The 21,856-nt window shown below is 42.0% G+C and overlaps 8 protein-coding genes across 8 annotated transcripts; 5 read left to right on the top strand and 3 right to left on the bottom strand.

The window, feature by feature from the left end:
* Nucleotides 1–157: 157 nt before the first annotated feature.
* Nucleotides 158–2,704, top strand: WALSEDRAFT_49854 (DEAD-domain-containing protein; the record flags this gene model as incomplete). Its single annotated transcript, XM_006955996.1, has 3 exons — nucleotides 158–374; nucleotides 470–1,975; nucleotides 2,040–2,704. The coding sequence occupies 3 exons, from the start codon at nucleotides 158–160 to the stop codon at nucleotides 2,702–2,704; spliced, it is 2,388 nt and encodes a 795-aa protein (XP_006956058.1).
* WALSEDRAFT_59166 (hypothetical protein) lies at nucleotides 448–3,879 on the bottom strand. Its single transcript, XM_006955995.1, has 4 exons — nucleotides 3,634–3,879; nucleotides 3,513–3,581; nucleotides 3,358–3,462; nucleotides 448–3,308 (listed from the first exon to the last, which is right to left on the bottom strand). Exons 1-4 carry the CDS (start codon nucleotides 3,635–3,637, stop codon nucleotides 2,746–2,748), a joined length of 741 nt encoding a protein of 246 aa, XP_006956057.1. The 5' UTR covers nucleotides 3,638–3,879; the 3' UTR covers nucleotides 448–2,745.
* A 136-nt stretch (nucleotides 3,880–4,015) lies between these two features.
* On the top strand, nucleotides 4,016–10,336 carry WALSEDRAFT_59164 (hypothetical protein). The gene is made up of 5 exons (XM_006955994.1): nucleotides 4,016–6,174; nucleotides 6,219–6,854; nucleotides 6,900–7,475; nucleotides 7,525–9,900; nucleotides 9,949–10,336. Exons 1-3 carry the CDS (start codon nucleotides 4,021–4,023, stop codon nucleotides 6,984–6,986), a joined length of 2,877 nt encoding a protein of 958 aa, XP_006956056.1. The 5' UTR covers nucleotides 4,016–4,020; the 3' UTR covers nucleotides 6,987–7,475; nucleotides 7,525–9,900; nucleotides 9,949–10,336.
* On the bottom strand, nucleotides 6,213–10,733 carry WALSEDRAFT_56041 (hypothetical protein). The gene is made up of 5 exons (XM_006955993.1): nucleotides 10,405–10,733; nucleotides 9,949–10,362; nucleotides 7,525–9,900; nucleotides 6,900–7,475; nucleotides 6,213–6,854 (listed from the first exon to the last, which is right to left on the bottom strand). Exons 1-4 carry the CDS (start codon nucleotides 10,720–10,722, stop codon nucleotides 7,086–7,088), a joined length of 3,498 nt encoding a protein of 1,165 aa, XP_006956055.1. The 5' UTR covers nucleotides 10,723–10,733; the 3' UTR covers nucleotides 6,213–6,854; nucleotides 6,900–7,085.
* A 388-nt stretch (nucleotides 10,734–11,121) lies between these two features.
* Nucleotides 11,122–12,335, top strand: WALSEDRAFT_30940 (NAD(P)-binding protein). Its single transcript, XM_006955992.1, has 3 exons — nucleotides 11,122–11,306; nucleotides 11,351–12,090; nucleotides 12,138–12,335. The coding sequence occupies exons 1-3, from the start codon at nucleotides 11,180–11,182 to the stop codon at nucleotides 12,249–12,251; spliced, it is 981 nt and encodes a 326-aa protein (XP_006956054.1). The 5' UTR covers nucleotides 11,122–11,179; the 3' UTR covers nucleotides 12,252–12,335.
* A 113-nt stretch (nucleotides 12,336–12,448) lies between these two features.
* Nucleotides 12,449–14,232, bottom strand: WALSEDRAFT_26918 (isocitrate lyase; the record flags this gene model as incomplete). The annotated part of the gene is made up of 5 exons (XM_006955991.1): nucleotides 12,449–12,529; nucleotides 12,576–12,920; nucleotides 12,967–13,797; nucleotides 13,842–14,123; nucleotides 14,173–14,232. The coding sequence occupies 5 exons, from the start codon at nucleotides 14,230–14,232 to the stop codon at nucleotides 12,449–12,451; spliced, it is 1,599 nt and encodes a 532-aa protein (XP_006956053.1).
* Nucleotides 14,233–14,624: 392 nt separating this feature from the next.
* Nucleotides 14,625–15,581, top strand: WALSEDRAFT_62056 (hypothetical protein; the record flags this gene model as incomplete). Its single annotated transcript, XM_006955990.1, has 8 exons — nucleotides 14,625–14,782; nucleotides 14,825–15,053; nucleotides 15,094–15,119; nucleotides 15,164–15,199; nucleotides 15,245–15,322; nucleotides 15,366–15,402; nucleotides 15,449–15,487; nucleotides 15,534–15,581. 8 exons carry the CDS (start codon nucleotides 14,625–14,627, stop codon nucleotides 15,579–15,581), a joined length of 651 nt encoding a protein of 216 aa, XP_006956052.1.
* A 120-nt stretch (nucleotides 15,582–15,701) lies between these two features.
* On the top strand, nucleotides 15,702–21,845 carry Chs3p (chitin synthase 8). Its single transcript, XM_006955989.1, has 6 exons — nucleotides 15,702–16,029; nucleotides 16,079–18,017; nucleotides 18,067–19,617; nucleotides 19,662–19,783; nucleotides 19,831–21,159; nucleotides 21,207–21,845. The coding sequence occupies exons 1-6, from the start codon at nucleotides 15,728–15,730 to the stop codon at nucleotides 21,760–21,762; spliced, it is 5,799 nt and encodes a 1,932-aa protein (XP_006956051.1). The 5' UTR covers nucleotides 15,702–15,727; the 3' UTR covers nucleotides 21,763–21,845.
* Nucleotides 21,846–21,856: the final 11 nt, after the last annotated feature.

Genomic DNA, 21,856 nt, shown 5'->3' with positions numbered 1-21,856 from the left:
ATCTGAAAAGGAACTCTGGAGAGTGTACGAAGATTGGCAAGGTGACAAGTTCAAACAAGCTATTAAAGAATTCAAAGAACTTCTCAATGAATCGTCTTTCGTTGGTTACTGGGGTAGGGTGAAGAAAGGCGAGGAAGGTCAAACAAAGGATGCAGAAATGGTCTTTAAAGAGGATGAAGAAGAGGCTGAGGAAGAGAATGATGAAGGTGTTTTTGGTGGTGGTAACAAAGATATCAAAAAGCTTGCTCAACAGGTTAATATTGAAGAAATCGAGAAAGTTTTATCTAATGATCGTCGGTTTAGAATACTAGAAGGCTATCCTAAGAGGAGGAATATAATAATTGAACATTTACAGACTATAGATAATAATATGAGTATTTTAAAGTAAATTTCGCTTGTATAACTTTTTATACATCATCCACGATGAAGTTGAATCAGAGAAGACAGGCGGATGACAAAAATCTAACAGAATTGAAAGCCTTACAAGGGGAATTAAATGAGAAAACTAACATTTTCAATGAATTACCAATTTCTAATCAATCAAAGAAAGGATTGAAAGCCAATGGTTTCGTTAAAATGACTGAAATACAGTCTGCTACTACGCATTTAGCACTCAAGGGTAAAGACCTCGTCGGTTCTGCTAGAACTGGCTCTGGTAAGACTCTCAGTTATCTTGTACCAATGCTAGAGTCCTTATACAAGGATAAGTGGTCGAATACGGATGGATTAGGTGCATTGGTTGTGGCACCAACGAGAGAGTTAGCACTTCAGATATTTAAAGTCTTACATTCTATTGGTAATCACCACTCATTCTCAGCGGGATTGCTCATCGGTGGTAAAAATGTACAACAAGAGAAGACGAGGTTGAATAGAATGAATATTTTAATAGCCACACCTGGTAGATTACTACAACATATGGATGAAACTTATGGTTTCAACGCCGATAATCTTAAACTACTTATTCTCGATGAAGCTGATAGAATATTAGATTTGGGTTTCCAGAAAACCATCCAAGCGATACTCGAACAGTTGCCACCAACACACACTAGACAGAACTTATTATTCTCAGCTACGATATCACCATCTGTGGCGTCATTAGCGAAGCTTAGTTTGAACAACCCTTCGTATGTTCAAATTGGAGGTGATAATGGTGAGGATCCAACACCAAAGAATCTCGCACAGTTCTATTCAGTCATACCCTTAGATAGGAAATTGGACGTCCTATTTGGTTTCATAAAGACGCATTTGAAGAATAAGGTACTTGTTTTCGCCAGCTCTTGCAAGCAGGTTAGACACATCTACGAGACATTCAGTCACCTTCGACCGGGAACTAGTTTAATGCACCTTCATGGAAAACTCAAGCAAACCAAGCGTAATGCAACATTGACAAAATTTAGTCAAGCATCACATGCAGTTTTGTTCGCTACAGATATCGCTGCTCGAGGTCTTGATATTCCTGCGGTTGATTGGGTAGTTCAATTAGATATACCCGAAGATGCAGACACATACATTCATAGAGTTGGTAGAACGGCGAGGTATAACAGCAAAGGAAGCTCACTCATGCTTGTTGAGCCATCCGAACGCGAAGGAATACTCAACAACTTGAAAATAAAACACATTGAACCGAAGTTGTTAAAGATTAAGGAGAAATTGATGCAGCCAATCTCAAATGCACTTCAAGCACATGCTTTCCAAGATACAGAGATTAAATATCTCGCTCAGAAGGCTTTCGTTAGTTACATCCGTTCGGTATATCTTCAAAAAGATAAAGAAACATTCAACGTTGCTAAATTACCTGTTGAAAAGTATGCATCAAGTTTGGGTTTGCCTGGTGTACCGAAAGTTAAATTCATGGCTGCAGAGAAAGCAAAAGCAAGGAAGAATGAAAAGAACGCCAAGAAAGAGGAATCAAGTGAAGCTGAAGATGGATCCGATTCGGAAGATAATTCATCTGATCCTGAGACATCAAATGTGAGTGAGCATACGCTATCGATGCTTTATTACTAATTATTCACTAAAGAATCAACAATCGAAACCAGGCGTTAGAACTAAATATGATAGACTCTTCGAACGTAAAAATCAAGGACAGTTGTCCGAGCATTACAACGCTCTCATTGATAGAAATGATGGTTCAGATGAGGATGACTTTATCACCTTAAAGAGACGTGATCATGATCTTGAAGGTGATGGAAGCGATCTTGAGGACGCAGCTGGTAACCTCTCAAAACGCAAACTCAAGGCGGGTCAATCAAAGAAAGCGGTAGCTGGTAAAAGTGAACCTGGACATAAACTTCGCTTTGACGATGACGGTCAAGCTCACGAAATCTATGAGTTACAAAAGGGCGAGGATGTTGACGTTGAAGAGGAGAAGAAGAAGTTTATCGAGGAACAGAATGAAAAACTCAAGCAAGCTGATATTGAGAATAAGAGACAAGCAAAGGAGAAGCGTGATGAGAAGAAACGTAAGAGAAGAGAAAGAGAAAGAGATGATTATGATGATGAGGACGATGAAGGAGCAGGAGAAGCTGTCATCGGAGGTGATGACCTTGATGATGGCTATGTATCACCTGAATTTGATTTACCACCAAGCGGAAGCGAGGACGAGAGCGAAAGTGAAAGTGAAAGTGAGGAACCATCTCATAAGAAAGTAAAGAGGAATTTACAACAAGAGGAAGACTATGCTTTATCATTATTAAGAGGTTAGAATGTTTTTATAGATATTTATTATTATTATTACTACTATTATTATTGTTGCTGTCTTGTTAGCTGGCCAACCAAATCTGAGACAGATATCGTATCACCAACGGCTTCTTCGAGCATGGATTCACTAAATCCAGGGCATTGAACAGACATTGAGTTACTAATTGTTTGTTTGACGTTGACACTCAGTGCTTTAATGTCGACGTGCAAATCGTAGTCTATATCTATAGGTGGATTCTCCCCTTGGCTAACCAAACCGCAGCTGTTGAGTAACCCGCTGAGAACAGTTTTGTCAGGGTCAACGTTTGCTTGATAGACGATATGGAATGGGTATCTGAAATCGGTTGTATTTTCACCGTCGATGTCTATATCTTCAACTCTGCCATAACCGATTGGAATACCTGTACCGCCGTAGAAAAGCTGTGCATTAAGAGAGTTAAATGTTGCACCGAAAGTGTTTGGATTGTCTACTACTATCTCGAGATCAAAATTTATATTTAAGGCGTTGTTTACTGCAGATACTGTGCTACCGTTTTCGGGTTCTCGTACACCGACGAACGTGATATTAGGTGGTTTGACGTATAAAACGATAGTTGCTAATACACCGACTTAGGTTGACTGTTAGTCGTTTGCTGCGTGACCGTAGGCGTAACTCACTAACGATAGATATACCAAGGATGAGAACACAGAATATCCACCTGAATATAGAGCCTATTATGCCACCTCTGCGGCTTGCAGCGCCTCTCTCTCTCTTCCTATATGCTGGATTTTGTTAGAGGGGATGGGATTGCTGTGTAGAAGAATAAACAAACATTTAACGTTCGATGGCTTGTAGTCTGTCATACCAAAAGATTGCTCAGGCTGGCTGTAGACGTAGTTCCCTTTTAGGACTCAGTTGAGCGTTCTATGAAGAGATAGCTAGTAATGCCTTACTCATTTTCTTACACCCTTCGTCGTTCTTAATCAAGAGGTGTAGCTGCTGATAAAATTAAGATAAATAGTAAGCCGTTTATACTGTCTATTAGTATTATTATGCGGACGTATCTTCTATCTAGACTTCTTCCGAGATCTTGAGATGTAAGTTTCTAGTGATAACTGTGTGCTTGAATGTGTTTATATGAAATATACTACACACTAGATGGTCGTCTGTCTATCTCTAAGATTAAGGCAGAATAAGTAGCAAAGAAACCCAGATAGTCTATATAATGAAACTACGCGTGTCTATAGATTATGCATTTAGTTTATATTCTATTGATTTAATTATAATTTAAATATACACCCTATTTCTCTTTTATCTACAACGACGGTGAGATCTCTGAGATGGATGAATCAATAAATCTAGAGATAAACAACAACAATGATAATTTACTAGATATGACTTTTAATAATGAACTACAGAACAATCTACTAGACTCTCCTTCAATATCCACGCGATCTCCAAAGAGAGAGAAAAGGAGAATTGATAAGTCGATATCCCGGCCATTGAACAGACCAGAAGTCTTTAATAACCAATCAAACGTTGACAAAGTACTCGATAGCGCTATCCTTAGAAATACCAACGAGAATTATCAAAGACTAGAACAAGAACAACAAAGGTTAAACGAAATCGCGTTCGAGAAATCAAAACAGGCGAGAATAGAGCAGGAGAAGTTCAAACAGGAGCGTCTCAACGCCGCTAAAAAGCGGGAAGAAGCACGCTTACTCAGGGAGGAGGCTGCTCGTCAGGAAGCTCAACGAGTAGAGGATGAAAGGAGAGCGAGGGACCAACACGAACGCGAACTCGCAGCAAAGAGACGCCGAGAGACCCTAAAGAGAAGAGAAACCGAGCGCCTATCTAGAGAGAAAATTGAGGCTGAACTCAAGTTGACAAAGGAAAGAGAAGCGAAAGAGAAAGCACAAAAACTCGAACAGGAGCGTCAATCTAGAGAAATCGAAGCCAGTCGGAGACGCGAGGAGGCTGCGAAAAGACGTGAAGAAATCAAACTCGCTAGGCAGGCTAAAGAGGAAGAAGCTGCCCGCGTAGAGGCCGAACGCATCGCTAAAGAGAAAGAAGCAGAAGCGAAAAGGAGAGACGAACTTCGAATCAAAAGGGAGCGTGAAAGGCAGGCTAAAGAAGCCGAGGCCGCTCAACTCGCGAAAGAGAGACAAGAAGAGGAAGCTCGCAAAATCAAAGAGAAAGCAGAATATGAGGCTCGTATAGCAAAAGAGAAAGAACTCGAACGAGCTCGTTTGACTATAGAAAGACAAGAGAATGAAGCTAGGATAGCGAGGGAGAAGGCTGCTGAAGAAGCTCGCCTAGCTGAAGAGCGCAAACAACGTGAAGAAGAAGCTGCACGTGTGGCTAAAGAGAGAGAAGAGCAGCAAAGGAGAGACGAAGCTGACCGTCTGGCTAAAGAGAAAGAAGAGAAGGCAGCACGTTTAGCGAAAGAAAGAGAAGAAGAAGAAGCCTCGCGACTTGCACAACAAAAGAAAGAAGAAGCAGCTCGGGTAGCTAAACAACGAGAGGAAGAGGCCGCTCGCCTAGCAAAGGAAAAGGAAGAAGCCACAAGACTTGCACAACAAAAGAGAGAAGAAGCTGCTCGTATAGCTAAACAAAAGGAGGAAGCAGCACTTCGTCTGACTAAGCAGAAGGAAGAAGAGGCAGCACTCTTAGCTAAACAACGCGAAGAGAAAGCTCTCCAAAGGACCAAAGAAAGAGAACAAAAGCAGCGTGAAGCTAAGGAAAGAGCAAAACAAGAACAAGAAAGACTACTTCAAGAAGAAGCCGAAAAGGCTGCTCACGTCGCCAAAGAGCGTGAAGAGCAAGTCAAGCGAGTGAAAGATCGTGAAGCTAAACAACGTGAACATGCTGAGAGGCTCCATCGCGAAGAGCTAGCAGCTATCGCAGCTAGGAAGGAGCTAGAAGCGAGAGATAAAGCCACCCGAGAGGAGCAGCACCGACTCCGTGAAAGAGCTAAACGTGAGGACGAACAAGCCAAACGTCGCGACCTCCAACGGAAAAAGCAGCAGCAAGACGAAGAACGTGCAGAAACTCACAAGAAACGTCAAGCTAAAGTCGCTGCTCAGAAAGCCAAAGAGGTTGCACTTGCAAGGGAGAAAGCTGAAGCTGCAGAAGATGCTGCTCGTGAAGAAGAATACAGGCTAGCCAGAGAAGAGCTAGAGCGTGAAGAAGTTATTGCTCAGTTGGGCATATTGGTTGATGAATCAGATGGTAATGACAATGGTACTAGATCCAGACGTCCAATCAGAGAAAAACAAATTAATAGACATGAACCTTCAGTGCAGACGTCTAAAACTACTGTCGATCAAAAAGGGAAACGCAAAGCGTCTACTCAAGCAGAACCAAATAAAGACGATCTATTCGCGAGACGCCAAAGGGATGCCCAACGCAGTCAAAACAAAACAACTATACCGATTGCCTTCAATTTTGCCACTGGTGGTCCACGAGCTCGTAAAACTAAGTCACCAATTAAAGTGAGTGTTCATCTTTTTATACACCCTATTAACAGAAATAATAGAAATCATACCAATCACCATACCTCAATAAGAACATTCGTCATCGTCGAATAATACCAACACAATCCACAAGTAGTCCACTCAGGGTTGATGGTAAGACAGCTAGAGAGAGACAACGTGACTATGCGGACTCCTTGAAGCGAGGTGCACCAGCAATATCCAACCCATCACCTAGCAAGCGACGTAAACGAAATGCTGTATTCCCATCACCTACGAAATCTCATAGACTTGAGTCAATCAGGACAATGGAAGAGCAGAGGGAAAAGCTGAGACGGTCTATGACGCCCAACAACTTAATAACTAATATAGAATTAAAGACATTCAATTTCCAATCGGATGAGAGACACCAGTTGCATTCTGAAAGATTCAAAAATCGCGTCAAACAATGGAGACAGTTTGAGAAAGATCAACGGGAATTCCACAGTAGTGATATGCCAAATTTCAGTGAACTTCATGAGAAATCTAAGAGAAATTTCGAAAACCGAAAGAGAATGGCTAGGGAGAAGATGACCAATACCCAACCGAGTGCTATCAATTTATCAACTGAAGGTCGATCAAAGACTACTTTCCATAGCTATTTAGAAGAACGTGAGAGATTACGCAATCAACACAGGGAACAACAAGCTGAGGAGAAACGAGTGAGTGTGGTTTTATAAGCAAACAAACACTAATGATTATTATAGCAACGTGAAGTAGAAGAGGATAAGGAATATAGGAGGCAACTTGACCAGCTTGCAAAGGAGCGTGTTCATCCTAATCCTTTTCATTAAACCACACTTATTTTATGGATAAATAATGAATTAATTTAGTTGTACATTTTTTACGATTTTATACTTTTTACGATGTTATAATAAAGTGAAATAAAATGTCTACTGCTTCTGTTTGTTTTTCTTGTTTTGCTCTTGCTCAAGGTTTCCATTCACGCTTGACTTACGCTTCTTCGATTGTGGCTTAGATTGTGATTGTGAAACGAGAGCATTGAGCTGCTGTGCCAATGATTGAACACCTTTGAATTTATCAATTGAACCCAAAGTAGTTATAATCGATTGTAATGTTGTAACATCCCAATCTTCTTCGACAGGACCATCTGTAATCTTCTTTTGGATCCTTACCAAAGCTAACGCACATTTGAATACCTCCTTCAGTTTGCTGGCGTTCGTCTTGTCCTTTGATTCACAGGATGTTACAACGAATGAGTAGACACCTTGTCTGATCTTTGGTATGGATTTAAGTATTTCGTCCTTCTTTCCAACATCAACCTAAATTATGAATGTTAGCTACCTTTTCAGTTAAGAAAAAAATCCTCACCAATTGTTTATGTTGTCCGAAGAGGGTTTGTAACATTGTCAATGATTGTATCTGTCTATAGCTATTCGTTGCTTGACCATCAATAGCTGTATGCAAGAATTCATCCAACAAGCTAAATGATTGAACTGGGTAACGACGAATGTAGTCAGTGAATATAGTTGGGTTCAAGCGTGTGTGCTTTCTATTACTAAAGTCCTTCCAACTTGAGATGTAAATTTCCTTAGCTTTAGATTCAGCTGGTTTATCGCTGTAATTTGATGTAATGACTCTAAATAAGTATAAAGATAATTGGTTGCAAGTTGTCAAAATATCACTCGTTCTTGATTTTCTAGCGACATTATGTATTTCTTCGAATATACCCAAAAGCTCCTCCTCGTTGAGCTTAGATGTTGGGATATCCTTAGCTTTAGCCAAACGTTGCTTAAGAATTGAAGTAGCTTTAGATGAGAGTTGTTGCTCAGTCAAACCAGCGTTGATGACGATCTCCAAAAGTGGAAGTATAAGTTTCAAGACCAATGAATTGGATGATTGCTTCTTAGCGTAAACATCTAACAAGTCTATCAGTCTGTTCTTAGCATGTTGAGCTTCACGTTGAGCACCCTGCTTAGCTTTCTTGTCTCCAACTCTAGATTTGAAGATCTCAGCGAGTTGGTCGTCAAGCATCATCATTTGCTCATCGGTCATGTCATCGCCATTATCTACATCTTCATCTTGTTCCATACTATCGTCGTCTTCATCGTCAGACATAGGCTGTCCTAAAGCTTTAGCTAATTTGCGCTCAAATTCTGGATCGACAGCTTCATTGATATCATCTTCGTTGTCATCATCACTCATCTCAGAGGCAACTTCATCTTCTGCTTCTTCTTCATCATCTCCTTGATCTTCATCATCGTCACCTTCGCCTTCACCCTCTTCCATCTCCTCATCTTCTACACCTTCATCGCCAGGTTGTGAAGTGAGTTGACCAAGAATCATCTCCAATGCTTCCTCGTCGACTTCGGATGTAAATGCAGTGAAAGCGTTGATGGCCATAGTACGTAAGAAGACTGACGAACGCTCAAGTAATGATACTAAAACATCAACAAGTACGGCAACTGCTGATGGCTCTTCGCCTTCTTCTTCAGTTGCAGCTTTCTTGTTTTTCTTCGGTGACTTAGCAGCGAATAACATTGAAGAAGCACTAGCTAATTCTTCCAAAACATCAGAAATACCATCAATATTATCATATGATTGAAGAATGACACTCAATAATAAGAGTTCGTAAGCGTGATGACGGACTTCCGATCCCTTTCCTTTCTTGTTGACTTTGCTTAAGCTATCCAATGCCTCTTTACGAGCGGATATCACTTCATCTTCATATTGTATAGCCTTGCTGACGTTCTTGTCTTTCTCGACAGATGTGATGAGGTCGTATACCCTTTTCACCCAGAGCTCACCATCTTTGGTCACACCGACTAATTTCTTCGCATCCGGAGTCTTTGATAGTTCAGCCAAAGTTGAGAGCATGTGGGAGCGAGCTGTCGCCCTGTCAGTGTCTGAAAGTGGTGGTTGAGGTGGATTCTTGAGTATTTCATGTTTAGACTTTGATGAAGCTTTACGAGGTATGAAAATACCATTTAATGTGAAGCATTCCAATACACTCCAGATCCATTCATCGCTATGTGGGATTTGAGAATTACGAATGAGTGATAACAATTGATCTAATGCCCATTTACGTTGCTTGATATCTGATGATTCACCGTGGATATATTGACGAATATGTTCAACATATTGGGTTACACCATCAGCAGTCATTGATGTTAAGATATTTGCGACAGTCTTTGTTCCGGTCAATTTGTCAAAGTTTGCACTACCATGTTTACCAAGGAGTTGTAAAATAAGTGGTAAACCTAATTCAGGATTTTGTGCAATAAGTGGCTGCAATTCTTGGGCAATTTTCATAGCTGCCTTGTGAAGTAATCTATCCTCACCGCGGAGGTTATTGATCCAAGTGCGCATGAAATTTGGTGTGAACAATGAGCCCAGATCTTCAACAGTCAAACGTGGTAAAGCCAAACTGAAGACGGAGAAACCCCAGTATTTGCGTTGAGGTGAGATGTTTGATTGGAATAATGATTCATCTATGCAATGTCTATAAAATTCTTGAAATGGTGCGCGTGATTTGTATGCGTCGTTTTGTTGATCTGAGAAATAAATATCTAAAATTTGTGGCCAAATCCAATGTAATTGAGGTTTCCATACACCTGAACCAGGGTTTGCTTTCTCAACATCAGCTGAAGCTTCTCTCAAAACGCGAGCTAAAACAGTCAGATTTTGTGAAGCAAGTGGTAAAGGATGCTTGAAAATTGGCTGAACGTGTGGTACGTAATCGATATCCTTCAATACGGGTCAGAAGAAGTGGGGAGAACGAAGAGTTTAGCGTACCTTATGGTTTGCTTCTAACCAAAGTAAAATACCCAACTTTTCTGGACCCCAAATATCTTTTTCTTCACCTTGGAAAAGAATATCAAGGGTTACATTAACAGCGTCTGCTAACCAAGATACTTTATTCTTTGTAACTTGCTTTAAGGCATTGAGAGTAGTCCATCCTGTAGCTTCCTTAAGCCAGACCTTCGATCTTCCTAGATCAGTGAGGTTGATGATAATTTGCTTGAAATCTTCAAGAGTTGTTGATTGTTTGACGATCAATCCTGAGTCAATGAGTGCTTGTATACCGAATAATCTACCGAATATCAAGTCTCTCTCCTCAGATCCTTTGATGTTTCCTACTGGTTCTGTGTGGTGCTTTACTAATGGAAGAATGTGCGATAACTCGATTAGAGGCAGATTTGAAAGTAACTACAAATGATTAGAAGAGTGTATAGATTATAATGTACTCACTTTTGTAAGCGTAACAGCAAATCCAACGCGAGAATATTCCCTTGGAGAAGACAGACCTCTAATCAGACGTTTTATGGCGTATGAGACATCTGGTGCGTGTCTTCTCTCTATCCAAGTCTCTATAGATTTAACTTCAGATTTATCCTCCTTCTCATCCTCATCCTGGCTGTTATCAGCGTCTTCGTCGTCGTTCTCGTCTTCTATCGGTGTAAAATCTTGCTGGAATTGCAATAAAAGTTTAAGTAGATCTGTACTAGCTTTTAGTCTCTCAGAAGTTTTACTAGACGCTAATGGCCAGTATAACTCGAGTGTAGACATCTTGAGTGTATACTACAAAGATGGATACGAAGGGAATTTTTTATTAGAGAAGGTCACTAGATTTTATTATCCTCCAGTTATTATATTCTAGACTGCTAAGCTGTTGTCCTTGCTCACAGTCTACGTCCTCACAACGACGAGGATATGGAACAATCTTCTACGATGCGCACTACTAGAATGTATATGCAATAACTACATACAAGCTTTATCTATTTTGTTTGGCGAGGGTTCAATGGCGTGTACTATTTCCATCGAAGACTATGGTCGGTTGATTGATTATCTACGCCCTCTGAAATCAGTTACTTGTAGATAAGCACTATGAACCTCCAAATGTATTAGTCCAGGAATGTTCCCCTAGATTCCAGACGATCAGATCGGGTCCCTTGGTATGATTTATATTCGCTTACGTCCTCTACCCAAACATCCATCACGGGCTACAATATCAACGAATAACAAGATGTTAGACTGTATTCTCTCTAAAGTACTCCCAAAGAGTGCTTATAACTTCTATACCCAAAGTTTCCCACCTGCATCTAAATGGTCCACTGAAGACATTCCAGATCTCACCGGGAAAACAGTGATTGGTGAGTTGTATATCTCACTTTTATTACAACCTAACAACCTCCAGTCACTGGTGCCACGTCTGGTATTGGTAAAGATACAGCTAGAGCACTCATGCAACATAACGCTGACGTCTACATCGGTGGAAGATCCGATGATAAGCTCAACGCTGCCATAGACGAACTCAAAGTCCAGACTGGAAAAACTGCCAAACCCTTTTTCGTCGACCTCTCTGATTTTGAGTCTGTAAAGTCAGCCGCTGAAGATTTTTTGAAGAAAGAAACCAAACTTGCTATATTATTCAACAATGCGGGTGTTATGGTAGCTCCTATTGATATGTTTGGTAAACAAGGCTACGATATTCAATTCCAGACAAATGTAATGTCTCACTATCTCCTCACACGCCTTCTTTTCCCTGCTCTAGACAATTACAGCAAAACTGGTGAAACTGCTCGCGTAGTACACACCTCATCACTCATGCAAGCACTTACTAAGCACCCGCGTGGCATTGATTTCGATGTGCTCAGAGACGGCGAAAAGAGACGTAGCAACAGGAAACTCGATCCATGGGAATTGTACGGTTATTCTAAGATCGGTAATACCGTTATTTCTAATATACTCAACGAGGAGCAGCCAAATGTCAGTCATAGTAGCTGTCATCCTGGTGGTCTCCAGACTGAGTTGCAACGTTACGTTGATTTCCCTGCCTGGAAAACAGCTATATTTAATTTGATGCTTTACCCTAGCCATCTTGGTGCACTCACTCAGCTTTATTTAGGTACAGTCACAAAGGATACCAAAGGAATTGTGAGTCTCTGTCTTCATCCGTTCGCTATGAGCTAAAAGTACGCTATTACGGTATTCCATGGGCGCGTGAAGGCAAAGCGGACAAGCGCACAGATGATCCATCTCTTATTAAAGACCTCCGCGAATGGCTTCACGAGGAACTTAAAGCTTATTTGCCATGATCTCAGCAACATCGTTAGGCAACTTTTTAACGATATTAATGAAGATAATCACGATTATTTTATGTACTTACTAACATACATATGATGCTACAAAGGAAAAAATCGTTACAGGATAAAGTTAGTCATTTTATTAGAGTTTAGATGGTTGCGCAAATCTAGCGTTCTGTTAGCATAAATAAGTCACATAGAAGAAACGCTTACTGTGCTTCAGTGTTTCCTTTGCCCATGCTAGCTGTTGAAGATACACCACCTTGTATGGTCGAAAGAAGATCATCAATCTGGAGTAGAGTGTTAGATAAATCTAGCAAATAACTTGTCACATACATATTCAGCACCAGACCATTTCTGATGTGTTAGAACATCACATGAAATCTCACGCTCCTTCCTTTGTATCTGCTCTACGTAAGCTTTCATGCCTTCCTTCGCGAAATGCTTGGCAAAGTTGTCTGAAATGTAAGCATTCGAGTGGAGACCAGCGAGTGTGATGAACTGCCATACGAAACCGAGTTTACCTAGTTCCCAAACGAAAGCTTGCATATCCTTCGGACTCAGACCTGCTGCATCCCAATTGAAGGACGGCGAGAGGTTATAAGCAAGCCATTGATTTGGATGAGCTGCTCTAACACCACTGGCAAATTCCTTCGCTTGGGCCAGTTTAGGATCTTTTGTCTGGGAATTGTTAAAAATTGCATTGGGAAGTAAATTAACCTCTCACCTCCATCCAGATTAGATCACAGTATGGTGCGAATGCAATAGCTCTGTTGACTGCACATTGCGTGCCACCCTGGTAACGGTAATAACCCTCACGAACACGTGGTGCGTCCCAATCCCAGAAAACGTTAACCGTAGTTGGAAGACCAGTTTTATGAGCAAGCTCAAGTGTTTTATGGCGACTACTGAAGTGGGCTTCCTTCAAAAAGTTTTTGATACTGTTTTCATTGACATGATTTTGACGGAGTGCATCAGCGAGTGTTTCACTGTATTTCTTCAAACCTGCTTGCGCAATCCAATCAGATTCTATCTTCTCGAGAGCTGGGCCAGTGGCACCAGCGAGCTCAGCTTGACGCATAACATCGACGAGTGAACCAACACTAGGGTTAGTCGCACCGAGGATGAAAGCATGGTCACGCTCGTCTACATTCGTGGTGATCAATGTTGCAGCTTCAGAGTCAGTGCGAGATACGATAAGATTAGTGACGCCCATTATATCGAATTGGAATCTAATCGCAATCAGGCGATTAATTTGCTCCTGGATAGGAACCAAAACCTTTCCAGCCATATGGCCACATTTCTTGGTACCAGGTGCTTGATCTTCGATGTGAATTCCCGCTGCGCCCTTCTCGACAAAGAGCTTGGCGAGTTTCATCGTGGCTGAGAGACCACCGTGACCAGTGTCTGCGTCAGCTACAATTGGGCGCAGATAATCTACTGCTGGGCCTCGTTGGTTTGCAGGAAGAGACAAACGTTGATGTCTTTGCTTCCTGTCGTGGAAGAGCTGGGCTTGGAAGAGATGCTCAACCTTGCGAGGAACAGTGTCATATGGATACTGAGAGCCGTTAGAAGCTAAGGAGAAGTCAAAATAATACTTACGTCTGCAAGGTCAGGACCCGGTTCGTTCGTCGAGGACGCGGTTGAGGATGATTGCCAGCCACTTACGTATACAGTCTCGAGGTACTTTGCCATTTGAGTGACTTGTACAGGGTCGAGTGCACCGTATGTATGGCTAGTTCCGCCCGTGCTGGCCTTATGCTCTAAAATTTTCCATAGTTTCTTTGCTAGCAGATCTGACGGGTATTGCTGATCGATAGTACCGCGCTTGCTGACGACTTGGGCTGCTGTGTATGGTCTAACAGTTTTGTTGAATCTCGGCAGCTGTGTGTGACGTTATATTGTTATCAAAGGGGTGAGAGATGCTACATACGGTAAAGAACTGCTGCAGTTCTTTAACTTGTTGATTGAATTCTTGATCCTCTTGTGACATTGTTGTTTGAGTTGAAGAGAGTGTGTCACACAGACGTTATGACTATGACGACTTCCTAACTTTTCCGAACGACAAACATGACCGGTTAGAAGCGAAGGCTTCCGAATCAAGTCAGATCTCGTAGACCGGGGGTCCGTCTTCCATATACTAAGATCGCTAATAGTATGTATGATGTAGATGTACTATCGACAAATTGGGAGATCCCGAGAGTTGTAATGCCCTACGATCCTCCACATTTATGATATTGTGTTCATCTCCCGCTAGCTCTGTTTTATTTCCGTCGATCTTCTTAACATCTCTATAAACGCTACCATGAGGAACTATAGGCAGGGTCAGTTTGCTGGCAGGAATATAAGGTAATAAGCTAGTATAGCACTATAGTACATCTTATAATGTCTAGATACTCATTAGATATCGTACAACAGCCCATACGTTCCAGATTGTGTGGCTTCGGCGAGAAGGATAGAAGACCGATAGATCCACCACCTGTAGTGAAAGCTAGAGCATATGAAACACACAGTGATGGCTCAGAGACTGAGTTACCTGAAAAGTGCGTCTAATATCGTCATAGTGGATCTGCTAATCAGACCAGGGATATTATACCACACCATCTATTAGTACAAGTGGAAATCTTCGACTCCCGGGGTCTGGAATCCTGCGCTTATGTATATAATTCAACAACAGCCACGCAGGCAGCAAACACGACACAGGCGTCATTGACGAGTGACAAACCAATCAGGAATCTTCTTGGAAGCCTCACAGCGGAGGGCACACGTTTGAGAGATATGGAGAACAATCAGGGAATATTCTTTTGTTTTCAGGTGAGTTTACGTTCCTTAAAGTGTCTTCTCACAGTGGTAGGATTTGTCCGTCAGGGTAGAAGGAGTGTATGTGTGATAGTCGATAAATACACCATCTAATACCATTACAGCTTTACGTTACGATTCAGTTTAGTAGACATTGAAGCGTGGGTCCAATCCTGCGTGTTTGTTTGTCGTCTCACCAATTCCAGGCTAATATCTGGGAAGAACAACCAGAGTATTGTGACACAAGAAACATCGGACGCATTTCAAGTATATTCTCCTAAAAAGTGAGATAATTGTATTTTTGACAGTTTGCTAACTGTCTGTCAGATTCCCAGGGATGACATCCAGCACGGCACTGTCAAAGGTAAGTATATTGTATACTGTATATACACAATCAGACAGACATACAGTGTTTCGCTAGTCAAGGGATCAAGATATCGATACGAAAGGTTAGTAGACGCGCTCATTTCGCGCGCTCACTGAATGTCTTACCAGGACGAACCAAACCCTGGATTTGGCGGCAGGGCTAGTAGCGGGAATTAGCCACATATTTATTTGTTTTATGTAGATTTATAATAAATGATTAAAAATTTCTGACTGGAATGCTCTAAATCTTGTTTCCAGCTTTCTAGCAAACGACCACGACAAGAGAAAAGTCAGCCGTGGGCGCACCGTTTGAGTACACCATCATGTCCAACAATATGGACGACATATCAAAACTCCGCGACACCTCAGACGACGCTGTACTGAGCTATCTCAGAGATCGCTTCCTAGGAGATCAGATATACACCAGGCTAGGGACATCTTCTATCGTGGCATTGAATCCGCTTAAATATATCCCTTTAAACTCTGATAAAGTGCTGCATGATTACGCTTTAGAATATAGACAGACAGACAAACACGTAAGATTGGGACCACATATATTCCAATTAGCTGCAGATGCCTACTATTACATGCGTAGGTCTTCAAAGGACAACAATATCATCCTCAAGTAAGTTACCATAACATTCCGTCCGCATATTTTGACTAACTAAAAAAAGCGGTGAAACTGGCTCAGGTAAATCTGAGTTGAGGAGGCTAGCTACTCGTACTATCATTGATTTATCCCTCCCACCACCAGGAAAGAAAGGACACAAGCTTGGTGATCAAATTCCCTCAGCTGAGTTTGTCTTAGAAGCTTTCGGTAATGCGAAAACGCTGCACAATCCAAATGCATCCCGCTTCGGTAAATACACAGAGTTGCAGTTCTCAGATCGCGGGAGGTTGTACGGTGCCAAAACACTCGAGTACTACTTCGAACGTTCAAGAGTGGTCAGTCCACCTCCAGGAGAGCGCAACTACCACATTTTCTACTATCTCACTGCAGGTGCTAGTGATGAGGAACGCCAGTATTTAAAACTTCAAGACGTTGGTGCTTATCGCTATACTTCTGGTGCTATCAGAAGACGTAGTGGTCCACTTGTTGGCGCTAAAAACGGAGAGGATGCAGCACGTTTCAGTCAACTAAAGAATGCTTTCAAGTCTGCTGGCTTCTCAAAGCGTCACGTAGCACAAATTTGTCAGCTCGTCACTGCCATTTTGCACCTCGGTAACTTAGAATTCACAATCGACCATTCAAGAAACGCAGATGCAGCGGTAGTAAAGAACGTAGAAGTACTTGATATAGTTTCAGAGTTTTTAGGCATACATCCAGACTCCCTCGAAGGTGTCCTTTCTTATCGTACCAAACTCGTTAAAAAGGATGTATGTACTGTATTCTTGGATGTAGACGGAGCAGCCGCCAATCGTGATGATCTTGCCCGCTCTCTTTACTCGCTTCTTTTCAGCTGGATCATCGAACACATCAATCAACATCTTTGCAAAGACGACTTCTCAACTTATATTTCTTTCCTCGATTTACCTGGTTTCCAAAATGTGCCAAGTACTGGTCATCGCGGTAATTCTGTCGATCAATTCTGCGTCAACTACCTCAATGAGCGTCTACAGAATTGGATTTTTGAGCACGTCTTTACGCGCCCGTATGAGGAGCACAAGCTTGAGGGTATAAGTAAGATCAGTCCACCGGTTTCATTCTCAGAATATGACAATGCCGATGTTCTACGTCTTCTAGGCGCGAAGCAAGGTGGTTTAATCCACATTATGGATGACCAAGCTAAGCGTGCACCAAAGAAGAACGACAACACAATGGTAGAGGCGTTCAATAAGCGTTGGGGTAACAACTCTAAGTTTAAGACCTCCTCACCAGATCGCTCAGGTTATCCAACTTTCTCGATCAATCATTATGCCGGTACTGTTACCTACTCAGCTGAAAACTGGATAGAGAAGAACACGGAAAATCTCAACCCAGATTTCGTGTCACTTTTCAAGGGTGGTGTTGCAAATGACAAAACGACAAATGGCTCGGAGAATCCATTTATCAAGTCGCTTTTTACTTCGAATGCAATCAACACTCAATTTCATCCAAAATCTGAGACAACATTGGTAGCAGCCCAGCAATCGGTTGGACCGATGCGTAAGCCATCCACCAGACGTACCGGCCCTTCTATGAGACGCAGAAATAATGATACAGATTTGGGCGATATGCCTGAGGACGACGTTCTTGATCAGCAAAATCCATCCAATACCAATACATGCGTAGCGACTGAATTTAGGAATGCTGCTGATGTTCTTTTCGATACTCTCGAAGATTGCTATCCATGGTATGTATTCTGTTTGTCGCCGAATGATGCTCAGCTTCCAAATCAACTGGAAGCACGTCATTTGAAAGCTCAGATCCGTGCTTCGGGTATTCCTGCCGTAGCTAGGAGAGCGGCTGTAGCTGAATGGGCTATCAACATGACGCATGATGAGTTTGTTGAAAGTTATAGTGATGAACTCAACGAAATGGAGATTATGCAGGGTGATGCAGTGACAAAGATCATCAATATGCGCGAGAAAATGTCTTGGACAGAGCGCGATCTGACCATCGGTTCTAATAAGGCAAGTATTCTGATGCCGTTAACTCTATTCCCTAACGCTATTCAATCAGGTATTCATCACCCATGATGTTTTCAGACATCTGGAAGATCATATACGTTCATATGACGAGCAGGAGCAGCGTCAGTTCAACAAATATCAGAAGTCAGAGGCGGACTACATCTCAGCGCCAGATCCATTCGGTCCATACGCCACTCTAGGCGAGGAGTCACCATCAACACCAACAAGTGAGTTGATGAACGATCCATTTGCCAGTCGTGATCATGATGTCTCTACTGTGGCACTACCACTGGTTACAAACTCACCAAGAGATATGCCAGACGATGAAAGCGTAGATAGAAAATCATTCAAGTCATACGGTTATAACGATAGCGATGGTTACAGGCAATCAAAATACGAAGGCTATGATACCCCAAGTCAAATTGGTACAGAGATGTATGCACCATCTCAAAATATGTTCTCAAATATGGATCTCAAAGAGAGAGACCGGATGCTGAATGAAAAAGACATGTTTGAAGTCGAACAAGAAACACAAGAGGAAGTCAAAGAGTCGGCAGTTAGGAAGAGATGGGTGGCGTTCTGCTGGTTGTTGACATGGTGGGTGCCTTCCCCGTTCCTCAAATGGTTCGGTAGAATGAAAAGACAGGATGTCAGACAAGCCTGGAGGGAGAAGCTTGCCATCAATATAATTATATGGTTCGTCTGTGCTTGCGCTATCTTCGTCATCGCTATTCTCGGTCCGGTTATCTGTCCAACTCAGCGTGTTTACTCTCAGAACGAAATCTCAAGTCATACTCATCAATCGCAACCTGACCACACGTTTGTCAGTATTCGCGGTGAAGTTATGGATCTTACGAAGTTGTATGGTGCTCATCATGGCGCTGTTCCAATCATCGATGATAAAGAATTCTGGAATTATGGAGGCAAAGACGTCTCCAATCTTTTGCCAGTGCAGGTGTCAGCGCTTTGTAATGGTATTGATGGCTCAGTTGATCCACTCGTTGGACTCGATGCATCAAATACCAGTTCATCGGAACCTAATGCTCACTATCACGACTTTAGGGCATGGACGAATGACTCTCGACCAGATTGGTACTACGAACAGATGGTCATCATGCGCTACAACTACCGTGTCGGCCACGTCGGTTTGACTGACAAGGAAGTATCAAAAATGGCTGACGATTCCAGTAATGTTGCAATAATAAACGGAAGTGTGTATGATATGACACCTTATATCACTTTTGATGGCGGGTTCCCAGGTCATGGTGACAACGAGGTTGCGCCATCCGGAATTGATACGCACTTCATGCATGATGCAATCGTACAGATATTTGAACAGAATTCAGGAGAGGATGTCACGAAATATATACAAGATCTTGACCTGGATCCTACAGTCCTCAGTCGTCAGATGGGATGTTTGAGAAATCTCTTCTTTGTTGGTAAAGTTGATAAGAGGAATTCGCCGGCGTGTAAATTCTCGAACTATATTTTACTTGCATTATCGATATTTATGATTGTTATCATCGGTTTCAAGTTCTTGGCTGCTATCAGCTTTGGTAGGGGAAGAAAACCAGAAGAGCATGATAAATTTGTTATTATGCAGGTAGGTATTCTTCATTAAGTTTTTATGCAGCTAACGAGATATAGGTACCAGCATACACGGAAGGCGAAGAATCTCTTCGCAGGACGATTGATTCGCTCGCCTGTCTTCGTTATGATGACAAGCGTAAACTTATCTTTGTTATTTGCGATGGTAACATTATCGGAAGGTTAGTGAATTTACTGAATCTTCTATAAAAGTTAACACGTTACCCAGTGGTAACGATCGTACCACCCCTCGTATTGTACTCGATATTCTTGGTGCAGATCCAAACTATGACCCCGAACCACTCAGTTTCCACTCAATTGGTGAAGGTAACAAGCAACACAACATGGGTAAAATCTACAGTGGTCTTTATGAATGTCGCGGTCACGTCGTGCCATACATTGTGCTTGCCAAGGTTGGTAAGCCGACTGAGCGCAGCAGGCCAGGTAACAGAGGTAAACGTGATTCTCAATTGGCTTTGATGTGGTTCCTAAACAAGGTACACTTCGATGCGCCTATGAACCCGCTTGAATTAGAGATATACCATCAGATCAAGAACGTTATAGGTGTCAATCCAAATTTCTACGAGTACATGTTAGCTGTCGATGCTGATACTATGGTCGAGCCCGATTCACTGTCTATGTACATATCATCTTTCATTAGGGACAAGAAGATTTTAGCGCTTTGCGGTGAAACATCCCTCGCGAATGCCAAACAATCGATCGTTACAATGGCCCAGGTTTACGAATATTATATTTCTCACTATCTTACCAAGGCTTTCGAATCTCTTTTCGGTTCTATAACTTGTCTGCCGGGTTGTTTCTCAATTTATAGGCTTCGTACAACCGACACACATAGACCACTTTTCATTGCTTCAGAGGTTATCGACGAGTATAGTGAAAACGTGGTTAACACACTTCATCTAAAGAACCTTTTGCATCTCGGTGAGGATCGTTACTTGACCACTATTCTGTTGAAGCATTTCCCACTTTTCAAGACTAAATTCACGGCAGATGCCCGCGCCCAGACGGTCGCACCTGATGATATCAAGGTCTTGCTCTCCCAGAGACGTAGATGGATCAACTCAACAGTGCATAACCTTGCTGAACTTCTGTTCTTGGATAGACTATGTGGTTTCTGTTGTTTCTCTATGAGATTCATTGTCTTTATCGATCTCTTATCGACCATCATAGCACCAGTTACTGTCGTTTATATCGTTTATCTCATTTATTTGGCAGCCGCTGAGGGCAAGACTATACCGACAACTTCTATCATTATGCTTTGCGCAATCTATGGTCTTCAAGCACTTATTTTCTTGATGCATCGTAAATGGGAGCAAATTGGTTGGATGATCGTATATATTTGCGCCATTCCGCTGTTTTCATTCTTCTTACCGCTCTATTCGTTCTGGCATTTCGACGACTTCTCTTGGGGTTCAACACACGTTATCACGGGAGAGAAAGGCCGAAAAATGCTTATACACGATGAAGGGCATTTCGATCCGAAGAATATACCGCTTAAAACTTGGGCAGAGTATGAAGCTGAGCTTTGGGAACAGGGGTAGGTTTTTTTTTCTAACTTTGCAATTGCTTAGCTAACATATCTAGTGACGATATTTATGAATTCCAAAAGGGTTCAAGGCCACCGTCGCCAACAAATACAGTGAGCATATACGGACCTCAATCGATGTACGGCGGTTTGGATCAGACGGGAGTTCCACGGTCTGCATCTGCTCATCAAAGCATGTATAGGCAATCGGCCATGCCATCCCAGTATTTCAGTGGTTACAATGCACCATCTATGTATTCCTTAGCTCCGCAACAATATCCACAGTCGCAGCAAGCGTGGGCAAGCGGCTTCTACGGTGGCTACGATCCACGGATGTCGATGAATTTCTCCCAAGGATACATGCCACAACCAACCCATTCTGCTACTCATATACCAGAAGACAGTCGATATAGCAGTAGTAGCGGTCTCATCCAGTCACCGTCATCACAGGAAATAGAAACTGAAGTCAGAGATATAATAGGAAGGGCAGATTTGGATAATATTACGAAGAAATCAATTAGGCAGGACCTCGCTGATAAGTATGGCAATGAAGCTATAAATGGACGCAGGGCGGAGATTAACGCAATCATTGACGATATTCTCACATCTATTTAAAGGTTAAATTATAAAGTTATTAAAGCATTATTTATGGACAATCTAATAAACAACAACAAAACAAATTTCTCACGCACAACTTTATGAACAATCT

The sequence above is a fragment of the Wallemia mellicola genome, assembly GCF_000263375.1.
Source record: "Wallemia mellicola CBS 633.66 unplaced genomic scaffold WALSEscaffold_1, whole genome shotgun sequence".
Taxonomy (NCBI): Eukaryota; Fungi; Basidiomycota; class Wallemiomycetes; order Wallemiales; family Wallemiaceae; genus Wallemia; species Wallemia mellicola.
This window is presented reverse-complemented; position numbering and strand designations above follow the sequence as displayed.

Bases quoted from the DNA above. Each gene is read 5' to 3' on its own strand.
- WALSEDRAFT_56041 (XM_006955993.1), bottom strand. From the start codon at position 10,722: ATGTCTACACTCGAGTTATACTGGCCATTAGCGTCTAGTAAAACTTCT. The intron at 10,363-10,404 runs GTGAGTACATTA...AATCATTTGTAG, and splicing joins TTGCTGTTACGCTTACAAAA to TTACTTTCAAATCTGCCTCT. The intron at 9,901-9,948 runs GTACGCTAAACT...CCCGTATTGAAG, and splicing joins GGTTAGAAGCAAACCATAAG to GATATCGATTACGTACCACA.
- WALSEDRAFT_30940 (XM_006955992.1), top strand. From the start codon at position 11,180: ATGTTAGACTGTATTCTCTCTAAAGTACTCCCAAAGAGTGCTTATAAC. The intron at 11,307-11,350 runs GTGAGTTGTATA...AACAACCTCCAG, and splicing joins CACCGGGAAAACAGTGATTG to TCACTGGTGCCACGTCTGGT. The intron at 12,091-12,137 runs GTGAGTCTCTGT...AAAGTACGCTAT, and splicing joins CAAAGGATACCAAAGGAATT to TACGGTATTCCATGGGCGCG.
- WALSEDRAFT_59166 (XM_006955995.1), bottom strand. The intron at 3,463-3,512 runs GTTTGTTTATTC...AACAAAATCCAG, and splicing joins CAAGCCATCGAACGTTAAAT to CATATAGGAAGAGAGAGAGA. The intron at 3,309-3,357 runs GTGAGTTACGCC...AGTCAACCTAAG, and splicing joins CCTTGGTATATCTATCGTTA to TCGGTGTATTAGCAACTATC.
- WALSEDRAFT_59164 (XM_006955994.1), top strand. From the start codon at position 4,021: ATGGATGAATCAATAAATCTAGAGATAAACAACAACAATGATAATTTA. The intron at 6,175-6,218 runs GTGAGTGTTCAT...CAGAAATAATAG, and splicing joins AAACTAAGTCACCAATTAAA to AAATCATACCAATCACCATA. The intron at 6,855-6,899 runs GTGAGTGTGGTT...TGATTATTATAG, and splicing joins AACAAGCTGAGGAGAAACGA to CAACGTGAAGTAGAAGAGGA.
- Chs3p (XM_006955989.1), top strand. From the start codon at position 15,728: ATGTCCAACAATATGGACGACATATCAAAACTCCGCGACACCTCAGAC. The intron at 19,618-19,661 runs GTAGGTATTCTT...AACGAGATATAG, and splicing joins ATAAATTTGTTATTATGCAG to GTACCAGCATACACGGAAGG. The intron at 21,160-21,206 runs GTAGGTTTTTTT...TAACATATCTAG, and splicing joins GCTGAGCTTTGGGAACAGGG to TGACGATATTTATGAATTCC.